The sequence below is a fragment of the Cyprinodon variegatus genome, unplaced genomic scaffold (assembly GCF_000732505.1).
Source record: "Cyprinodon variegatus isolate N-32 unplaced genomic scaffold, C_variegatus-1.0 Scaffold77, whole genome shotgun sequence".
Classification (NCBI taxonomy): Eukaryota; Metazoa; Chordata; class Actinopteri; order Cyprinodontiformes; family Cyprinodontidae; genus Cyprinodon; species Cyprinodon variegatus.
In genome coordinates, this window is record NW_015150530.1 from 883,386 (window position 1) to 894,976 (window position 11,591).

Below are 11,591 nucleotides of genomic sequence, written 5' to 3' on the forward strand. Positions count from 1 at the left end.
TTTTTTTCCCTACTTGCTTTGATTCTGTTTTATTTTCATATAATTTAATCATGTTAAGCACTTTGCATTGTGTTTGTACTGAATTGTGCTATACAAATAAATTTGCCTTGCCTTAATGTAAATCCATGAATAATGTACACTGCTCAAAAAAATTTAAGGAACACTTTGAAAACACATCACATCTCACTGAGGAAACAAGTCATGCTGTTTATTTATACTGATATGGACTGGGTGATGTGTTAGGAACAAAAAGATGCCACATCATTTGATGGAAATGAAAATGATCAACCTACAGAGGGCTGAATTCAAAGACACCCCAAAAATTACAGTAAAAAAATCATGCGGCAGGCTAGTCCATTTTGCTGAAATTTCCTTGCAGCAACTCAAAATGGTATTCGGTCATTTGTATGGCCCCCATGTGCGTGTATACACACAAATGTAAAACAAAAAGAAATTTCGCCCCCAATCCGTCGTACAGTATTCCAGAATAATTCTGCCCTCCTTTATTACAGATCTCACAAAATGAAATTGAATGTCCACATGTTTGCACCATTGTCTATACACAGGATTTTTGCTAAAGCAAAGGCACCCTGATTGTCCACATATACTCTCGATCCATATTTCTGACCATCAATGTTTTCCAACAATTGCTGTAGAAATTAACATTCCTGTACAGTTGCAGCTAAAGCCATATACTCTGCTTCACAAGTTGACAGTGCAACTATAGGCTGTCTTTTTGTTCTTCCATGAGACTGGTGGACCATTTTTATTTAGGCTGACACAGTAACCTGTAGTACTCTATCAGGTAAATCAGTTGCCCAATACACGTCACCATATGCATTAATCAAGTTATCATTTTCACTCTTTTTGTAACACAGTTCTTTGTCTTGTGTCCCTATTAGATATCTTAAAACATGCTTGACAGTGCTCCACTGTTCTGTGGTAGGTCTTGAGAAATGCTGTGATAGTTTGGTCACTACAAAACTTAAGTCTGGTCTTGTGCATATTGCCAGATAGATTAAACTACCTACTATCTCTCTGCATTTTCTAACATCACTCAGATCCTTGGCGTCATCAGTGTAGTTTAATTTCTGTTCACAAGGAGTTCCTCTGGACTTACAATTTTACATGTCAAATCTCTCAAGTATTTTCTTAAATGGGAACGCCGTTTTTTTTTTTTTTACATTGGGCCCTTGATTTTATATTACATCATGTTCCACTCACCCATATAAGTTTTGTGTCATTTGGAGCTGTTCTCAAGATATTCCGTTATACCCAAGTAACATCTTCCTATGGGCAGTCGACTTGAAGGCACAAACTGAACTGTTCATAATTTACTCTTTATGGTACGCCAGCATTCAGAACATGGAGGCCAATCACTGTCCCCCAGACATCCGCGGTTATATTTTTTATATTTATATGTCCTAAAAACAAAGCGGCGCGTGTCTGACGTCATCCGCGCATGCGGACTGGAGTCGTAACAGGAAGCCCGGGCCACAGTCGGCTATGCTCTACCCCTTCTATTCATTCGGCTGGCTAATCTGAATCGTTCAATTCCATATCGAGAGCAAGATCATCTATGGTAGTAGCACTAGACATCTTCCAAGCATGTGAGTAAAACTAGCTGCAGTTCAGCGGACAGGATAAAGGAATGGTGGCAGGCTGGCGCGAATGACGTCATACACGCATTGGTTGGAAGACTCCTGGTGGTATGGATGGACAGGTTTTTAACAATAGGAGGTGATTAGTAGTTATTGCTTCCTGGTCATTCACATCCATTGAGGCCTTTGAGATTGGTCGGCTGTTGATGATGGCTTCACCTTTACAAAGAACTGTGTGCAAGCCATCCTCATCAAGGGTTTGTGCTCTTAAGGTGGAGTTGAGTACTTTGTGGATAGATCTTAGTAGCCGTTCCCATGATCTGCCATGGTGTGAACGAGCTTAGCTTGTTTAAGGTGAAACAAGGCATAGCTTGCCAGAACGTATGAAATCTTTTTTAACTTGCAAATAAACTGAACAGGATTCATTTTTAATCACAGTTGTACATGTTTTAACATTTAAACTACAAAAATTCAACAGTCATGCCAACAAAAGGCAAGACTTATGTGTTCAATCCAATCCAAACATTAAAATGAATTCAAGTACCCAACTAAAATTGGAGCCAGAGCCCAACACTCACTCTCTGTGTTTGTCTGTCTTTCTCTGTTAGTCGGTCTCTCTGTTAGTCTGTCTCACATTCATTGTCTCTCCACATGTAGTTACAACATGCAGAAGTTGCTCACATTAGTATACTGTAATGCTGCTCTAACACTGCTCTCTAAAGGTGCTCTTGTAAACAGTGTTTGGTGTTGTTGAAGGAACCTGAAAAATTATACAATACTAATTATACAACAGTTCCTGATTGCCATCACACACGGTATATTTAGACCTTATTTAGCTTGAGAAAAGCACTTCTTTCCAATGTGGTGTTTTGCTCTGTTGAGACGGCCAGTTGAGAGGTCACCAGTTACACTGAATATGCGCTCAGCAAAGGCTTGTGACGCTGGCATTGCCAGAAGGTCCAAGGCCAAAGCTTTCAGAAGCTCAAACACAGTGTCATTCTGAGAAGACAAAAACTCTATCCCTTCCTGAGCCGCAGCAGCTTCGGACAACATGTCTTTGTATTTCTGAATCTCCTGCCTGATAGAGGTCCTAGGCCTTGCTGGATGACTGGGACTGAAAAATCTAAATCTAGGCCGCTTTGGCAAAGGGGCTGTCTCTGTGGTCTCTGTCTGCCCATTTTCCTCTCTATCAGTCTCCTCCTCACGGATTCTTGGTGTCACACTGCGAATGATGTAGTCTTCAGCTTTTTTCAGAAGATCCTGAATTTCCTCGTTCTCATTCTGAACAAGGCCATCTGCTGACACCCTGGGGTCAACTAAACATGCAGCTGCAGCAAGAGGAGAGAACCTGTCATCTGTGACATCAAGGAAAAGGCCAAAGCGTAGCTCCATATTTGCATTCATCTTCTGTGCTAGTGTAGCTGCATCCTTGTAGCTCTGGCATCGGGAGAACTCGGAGAGGTGACCTCTCAAGTCCAACAACGCAGGCACAACGAGGGATAGGGAATTGGTGTCGCTTTCAAGTACCTTTGTGTGTTCTGCAAATGGAAGCAGGAAGTCTTTCGGGATTGCCAGCTTTTGCCACTCACTGGGTTGCAGGCTGTCTCAGTTCATGCTCTCAGCTACCGATGCAACATGGTCCTTCACTTCAAGAGCACGAGAAGGCATTGAATAAGTACTGGACCATCTGGTTGGACAGTCACTGGTGAGGGTGAGTCCACACTTTCCCAGTAACTGCTCTATGGCAACAGATGACTTGCAGAATAGCCTCACCAGGTGCCTGAGTTTGTCCAGCAGTTTCTTTATTGCAGGCTCCTTCTGGAACATGTTGATGACAAGCTGAAGGGTATGGACCACGCAGGAGGTGTCCTCTCCCATGTACCATACCTAATGAAAAGAAAGTGGAACACAGCATTAGCATATACTTATCACTCATACACAATACTAAAATGTCTGATTACAGATGACATTTTAGAATACAAAACAGTGAAATCTTATCTATCTACTGCAGCAACAGTATTATACTAACACACGGTGGCCTAAGATCTTTTATGTATCACATTGTATATCAGGCTTCCATAAAATGAGATAAGTTGTACTAATCCCTGCAAACATCATGCACACATACTGACCTTTCAATGCTTTCATCAACATCAAGGTCCTCTGCCTCTTCATCACTATCCTGGGGACTGTCCTCCTCAAAGCTGGATTCGTTGTCCTCCTCACTGTTGCGACGAAAAGCAGCAACCATGTTGCTCCCATTATCTGTGATGATAGTAAGGGCTTTTTCTTTTGGGATTCCCCATTCTGTTGTGCACTCCTCCAACAGAGTCGCGATAGCATGAGCAGTGTGTGGGTGAGCCATTTGCTTTAGGCTCAGGAGTATGTGTTTTGCCTTATTGTCGTCTGACTTAAAATAACAAGCGCTAATTGCAAGGTAGGAAGCTGTGAGACCCTTTTTGATCCAAATATCTAAGCCAATGCTTATTCTGCATGCCACGGACAGTCTTTGTTTGAATTTGTCCTTTTCTGACAGGTATACTTTGTCCACAATGTTTTCAATTTTAGTTTTTTTTGGAACAGTGAGCCTTTTATCAATCTGATCCATCATCTTGACAAAATCCTCACTTTCCACAGTCCGTGAAGGGAGGCCTATTCGGCCTATCCACAGTGCTATGGCTTCCTCTTTTAAATGTTGGTCATGAGAGTCAGCTTTGTATTTGGAGTGGGCAAGTGAGGAAGCTTGTATAGCTGGCCTGTCTTTGTTTCTGGGTGGCTGGTAGGTTGTTGGTGGTGGTGTATCTTAAATCTGGAACAGAAATTAAAACTATGTCAGGATAGATGCACAACATAACAGGAATTCCAAGTGTATAAGTAGCATATAGGTCTGTTTTTTTCCTTAACAAAAACTAAGTCTCTGTAAAAACTACATTTGACAATCCATTTCAAACTCATACAAACAACCTAACTATCACTTTATGCAGGAATAAATTGCAGACATTTTTATGTGTGCATGCATTTTGGTTGTATTAATATTGATGCAAATCAAATGTCCTTGTAAAAGTAATGTGCAGATAAAAAGAGCAGCATTTTATGTCACCAAATAAAGACATTGGGAGTTTGCATCCCAATCCCTGTAGTGGTTCCCCCAGCAATGGCTATTTTATAAAATTCTAGATTAAAGTTGTTCTGAATTATGCGTGGTGTATTATTTTTATTTTGTCTTATCCTGATAAATTGTTTCAGTTCGTTTTAGCATTTAGCATACATGTGTAGCTGCCGAGGTGTTTTGTGTTAACTATAGTTCACTTGCAGCTCCTAGATTACCTAAAGCGTTTGTCTGCTTTAATCAAACTTGCAATTTAAATGAAACTATAGTTACCCGGCCAGTATAACATATCTAAGTTAGCATTAATTTAACTTCACATACAATTCTATCAACAAGTGGCTACGGTCGCTACGTGCTAAGAAGCTAAAGTAACGTAGCCAGCCTGGATACTAAATGCTATGAAAGTTAGCCAACATCAGTTAATTTATCATTTGGACATTATAGCCGTTGATTTAATGTTACATTATAAACAACCACCACCAATCTTTCTGTTAACTTACCGTAATGTCTTTGTGGTGAACTGCGATGTCTCTTCAGGTTTGTTGTGTTTTTTCCAGCTACCATGTGGCCACATTCCTTCCCTTCGACTAAAATCAAGCATTTGTTTTTTTTCTCCCCTTCAATGAAGCGAAAATGTGTCCATACATCACGTCTCCTCTTTCTCCCAAGCCCCGTGCAAAGCATGTTACGCTTTTAACCTGTCGCCACCTCGCCGTGAATCTAGCTCCTGTCTGCTCCATGAGTTATGTAGGCTACTCTGTGCCCGCCCCGCTCCAGGTTTGAAAGTGGGCGTGTGGCGGAAGAGCTGACACGGAGGAGGAGACAGGATTTGACAAAACCATCTCATATAATATATAATTTTCCTCTCTTCTTTGTTCGTGAACTAAAATGTCCATAGATTTTAGCCCAGTCTTTATTTACCGAACTGCATTTTCGTCTTGTCTTTATTAGTCTACGAAAATTATTTCTGATTTACTCCCAGTTATTGTTTATAAGTGGGGATTTTAATCTCGTCTCATCTAGTTTTAGTTCGGTGAAAAATGTGCGTTGACGAAAATATTTTTGTCTAGTTTCCGTTAACAAAATTAACACTACGGCAGTGCTTACTAATGTGTCCTATACACAAACAGCCAAAGCATATGCCATTTTACTTTAAGAAATCAATCTTCTCAAGTGCTATTTTCCCCAACAGTGCTCCACAGAAAATACATAAATTCATCCCATTTATTCTGATTTTGTTCTCTTCCTTCCTGAGATTTGTTCTCCACTGGTTCAAAGCTGGCTCCTTTGGACCGAGGCATTAACTTTGGCTTGTATGATACTTTGTTATCTTTAGAGAATCTTGTATATTGCCAAAGACCGGATCTGTCAGAATTTTGACCTGTTTTTCAAGGGACTCTGCAAGACTCTTTTTCCTTGACATTCCTGTAGCTCACATTCTTTAGTTGTCCATCTGTCTCTGTTTGTATAGCAGCTTCTTTATGATATTCAGCATATTAGAAGGCATGTCCAATTACATTACATTACAGCAGCTTCTCATGTTTGCACCACGTTCTTGATTAATATATTGGTTATTGACTTGTTCCTTATGAAACACAGAAAATTGAGGACCTTTGTCATGCTCTCCTTCACAGTGTGTTTCACAGATTGTTTTTCATCCTCCAATCTGGTTCTTTGTTTTGCACGTACTGATGGATAGAATTCATCTGCATTCACATTAAATTGCTGTTGAGATTTCACTTTTTTCAAATAATAGTTCATTCCATCTGATGCTTTCGATCCTTTTCCACTTGTTGTGCTTCGATTTTTGAGTACTTTTAATTCTTCCATTCTTTCAGCAATTTCACTATCCAGTTGTAGTTTCTCTTTGAAATACTGTCACTTGGTTTAATGTCATCTCCATTTATATCACAAATGTTTAATAAAACTCCATTTGTTCCTCTTTGCTCCACAATATGCCTGGATTTATTTGTTTCAGTTATATCCTGTTGTTCATGTAAACTGTTGTGTTGTTCGGTGTCCTTTATCCATTTTTTTTTTTTCATTTTGAAAAGTTTCTGTGTATTTCATAATGCTTGACAACAATTCAACTTGTTTCTCAACTTCTTCCTGTGGCAGTAGAAGCAACAATTGATCATGAGCAGTATAAGCACATTAACACAGCTTTTACAACCTTTCCAGAAATTCTTTTATTTGAGCCAAATTCTCTTTTTGTTTCATTAATTCTTTTATTTCTGGTATCTGTCCTTTCATTTTATTTACAAACCATTTGCATTAATTTTGCAGTCTTTCAACCATATACATCTGATGCATTATTTCTAATCATGGGTGTAAAGTTTAACAGGGCGTTCAGATCTGGTGAGTGTATGCAATTAATAACTGGGGATGTCTAATTCTGAAATGCTCTGTTTTGGGTTGTTATAGCTACAGCAACATCTATCTCGATTTCTCCCTTTCTCCATAAAGGCTAACATTTGATCGCTCATGCTCTCCGTAGTTCCCGTGTGGTGAGAACACAGAACGACTGTTTCGCGCCTTTAGGGAGCATGCACGTTTCCTGTCGCTTGCACGGTGAATGATGCCACCTGCGCGGTGTGGAGATGCAGGGGAAACCGCATCTGATGGGGAAACGCAGCTCGACGTAACACCCTTTTCTTTCCATGGACCGAGTAGAAGGCCTGAAGCCATGTTTCAACAAAAGAAATGTTTTTTATGTAAATTGTTTAATAAAATTGTAGTCTATTCTGTGTTATAGTGCATCTTCCTTAAAAAGTCCCCCCCTTTGCAGGTCACATATAGAAAGACTCAGACTGGTTTAAGAGATTATTCAATTAGATGGTAATACTAGTTATCAGATTCAAAATGGTTTCTTCTCGTTAAGATTGGCCTAGAGCTGGATTTTCTCTGGGGTCGGTCCACTTTTTTACTATTGTTCCACGCTCGAACGATGGAGATGTCAACGCATGCATTGGTTGTAAAACAGTGTTTTAATCTCCGTTTTGTCTAAAAATACAAAGAGGCCGAAGTCTGATGTGCTTTACACAAGGCTGCGATATTAAACTACATGTGTTCCCAAGAATGATTCTGAGGACTCAGGGCTGTCCTTTGTGCCTATTGGAACTGAACTTCTTTCAAACTTAATTCCCTCTCTGCCAAAATATTATCAAACTATAAAAATATTTTCTATACAACCTAATGCGAAAGCTGAAATACAAGTGATTTTTTATAACAAACAATACAGTGCCCAAACAGTGTGCATAGGAGACTAAAACAATTCATTTCAATGTATTTATATACCATTTGTTATTGTTTATAAATTGCAAATTACGTACACAAATTACAAATGATTGAGAAACAAATCAATTCTCAGGTCTGGATAGCCTTTTCCCCTTTCTGATTTCCCCTACAAAAAAGTTATAGCTCCACCTCTGCAGCTGAAACAAAATAATCATGGCAGTGGAAAAGGAAGGTGCTGATATATCTGTTAGAGTTTATGATTTTCATCGTTAAAAAAAGACCAGTAAGCTTACTTTTATTTCTCATGATGTCTGATACTTTCAATTGTTACTATGATTGGCTAAAACTTTGGTAGACAGTTACTAGGTGTCACTTCACCTAATTAGTTTGCATGCCCCTCCTCTCCCCCAGACATATTCGATCTAAGGAGTCCCAGATTAGTAATGTGTAGGACTAAACCTGAGTGCTACACTTATCAATCTTGCTTTCCAGATTAGCTGGGTAAGTGAAACAAAATACTTCATGCATTTTCCGCATCTGCTTATGGATATTTAGTTACTTTAACACAATTGTTTCATGCTAGCAGGATAGGACCTGAAACAATTGTGTTAAAGTAATTAAATATAAAGTATAAAAGTCCAACAACAAGTGAAACATTAAGCTGGAGAAGCATTAAAGTAAGTACTATTTTTAAAGTACTATGCATGAAACATAGAAATGTTTATAAACTTTTTCCTTTAATGATTTTTATAATTTTTTTTTTTTTTTTTTTTTTTTGGAGTAACATTCTTCCAAAAGTAACATTTAGCAACATTGTATCATGGCTAACTTTAAGAACAAGTGTATGAAAAAGAATTCTCAAATCCTTTAAGCAGAAATATTATTGTATAAACACTATTACAAAAATCAAATCAAACCACTTTATCAGCAAAGGTGTTATGGAAACTACATCATTTCACATCATTAATGTGTTTAGTAAAAGCAAAAATAAATCATTAAACTAACATCTTTATTCAGCTCCACCATAACCTGAATGGGCAATTCCTTTATCTTTCAGCTCAATTGTGCTGGAATCAATGTCTTCAGCTGTGTTTTGTACCTAAAATTAACAAAAATCCAAGTTTAAAAATGATTATAAAAGGAAGCAATATGACAAAACCTAAAGACAATTTACCTTTGTTCTTTTTCTTTCAAGTGTTTTAATTTCCCAGAAACGGTGAGACTTCTGAAACCTGTAAATTGCAATCCGATATTAATATGCATGTTTATTAACTGAAGACAGACATAGAAGACAAATATCTAAACACCAGAACTTCGCAATTAAAGTACTTATTCGCTATGCTGTTACGCTAAAGTAGAATTTTTTTTTTTTTGCAACCTTAAATACTATCCTTGAAGTGCTTGTCAGTCAGCCTAGAATACAATAGATTGGTTCATTTTTAACCACTAACCTACCTGATAACAAACAGCAACACACATACTAGAACTAGTAAGATGACAGTTGTGCCGATGAGCAAAGGCGTCTGCTTTTTATCTGAAATGCAAGATAAAATGGATATTAAAACCCTTAGATTGAAAATGTTGGCCATAACTTACCAACCCTTTTTGTATCAATATTAACCATATACAATTATATAAAAAACATTCAAAACAAGCATTTCTGACAGAAAAATCTCAGATCTGTTGTTACCCAACATACACTGTGCTAGTGGGATTGATTGGAGAGGTTGATCGATTGAAAGTATAGATCAATTTCTTTACCATTTTTTTCTAACTGGAATATTCAAAATGCTCTCTTAAAATTATTTGCTGCCACAGGATGTTAAAACATGTGTAGTTCAGATCCTGCCAGGATCAATCTCTGAGCTTGACAAAAGGTTTGTTCTAACCAAGACAGAAATTGTTCACTCTAAAACAGAAAGCTTAAGCTGGACTCAGCATTCTCTATAAAAATAAATGAAGATGCAGGTGAGGAAGACATTTTTTAGATAAAATATCTAGTTTGAAAAGATTTTCCAATTCAATTGTCCCATGCAACTACATAAAAATCCAGTTCTGTCTTATTGCAATAAATAAAAAAAATGTTTTCTTTTGACTCATTGATCACTGTTGCTCTTTCAGTTTTAAACAAATAATGGACAAAATACATTATTCAATTAAAAACAGAGGAAACATTGATTTGCAAACCTTGCAGTTCTGCTGCATTCTGGAGCGGTCTGATAAAAAGCTGTTTACTGTCTGATCCCAATGAATTGAAGCTTAAGCAGAGCAAAGATGACATGTTTCTCGTCTGTGATTCATTCAAAGTGATGATGCTCCTCAGATATGTGTTGTTCTTAGAGTCACTGATAGCACTAATAACAAAATCCTTCCCAGATTGGTTGACAGGTTTCCCATTAAAAATCCACAGCAAAATGGGAGGGTTTCCAATGGTTTCACAGGAGCAGTTGATGTGATTTGCAGTTTTGGTGCAACTAGAGAATGGCAGGATCTTTGGAGGCACTGTAAAAAAAAAAACAGAAGTAAATATTCAATTCCACCTTGGAATATTCCCTGTAAAGTTTCCAAAATGCTGTCATGTTTGAACCCGCTTCGAAACCATTGTGATAAATAACATTTTTGATTCATGAAAAATCCTTTGGCTTTTGTTTTCAATTTCACTCCTTCATGCAAGAGAATACTTAATTCTGATTAGCATGCATTAATTGATGCATATTAAGGAGAAAAGCAACTAAGGAATGAGAAGTGATCAGTATTGGTATGTTATTTAGGTAGATTAGGTTATTAAATTACAGAGGATACTTTCTTACATATTCTGAGATTATATATATATATATATATATATATATATATATATATATATATATACACACACACATACACAGTTAATAATTGAAATAAAAAAAAAACCTTGTGTATCTCCTGAAATCTGAGAGGATCTGATAAAAAGCTGTTTGCTGTCTGATCCCAATGGATTGAAGCTGAAGCAAAGCAACGAGGATATGTTCCTCTCCTGTGACTGATTCATAGTGATGATGCTCCTCAGGTATGTGCCATTCTTAGAGTCCCTGATAGTAAAATCCTTCCCAGATTTGTTGATAGGTTGCCCATTAAAAATCCACTGCAACATGGGAGGGTTTCCCATGATTTCACAGGAACAGTTGATCTGATTAGCAGTTTTGGTGCAACTAGAAGATGGCAGGATCTTTGGAGGAACTGTAAAAAAGTATAGCAAAATACCACCAAAAATGTATGTTAGAGGCATTCATTCAGTAAGACACTAACATAAGCTTTACAACAACTGAGTTTTGGTTTCCTCTTTAATGTATTCTTGACAAAAGTTAATCAGAGAGGATTCAGTACTGGTATGGAAGTCTGAGATCTACTACCCTGTCTGTAAATTAAGATAGACTTGTTACAGTCATTCAGTTATACATTTTTTGTTGAATTGATTATTTTTTTTACTTATTCATAAAGAAGCATTTAAAGATAAAATTAGGGACAAACCTTGTTTGTCTTCTGAAATTTGAGGGGATCTGTTAAAAAGCAGTTTGCTGTCTGATCCCAATGAATTGAAGCTGAAGCAAAGCAACGAGGATATGTTCCTCTCCTGTGATTGATTCAAAGTGATGATGCTCCTCAGA

The 11,591-nt window shown here is 37.6% G+C and overlaps 1 protein-coding gene across 1 annotated transcript; it reads right to left on the reverse strand.

Moving 5' to 3' along the window:
- Window positions 1–8,775: 8,775 nt before the first annotated feature.
- LOC107083565 lies at window positions 8,776–11,008 on the reverse strand. Its single transcript, XM_015372884.1, has 5 exons — window positions 10,858–11,008; window positions 10,135–10,449; window positions 9,403–9,481; window positions 9,122–9,179; window positions 8,776–9,046 (listed from the first exon to the last, which is right to left on the reverse strand). Exons 1-5 carry the CDS (start codon window positions 10,973–10,975, stop codon window positions 8,957–8,959), a joined length of 660 nt encoding a protein of 219 aa, XP_015228370.1. The 5' UTR covers window positions 10,976–11,008; the 3' UTR covers window positions 8,776–8,956.
- Window positions 11,009–11,591: the final 583 nt, after the last annotated feature.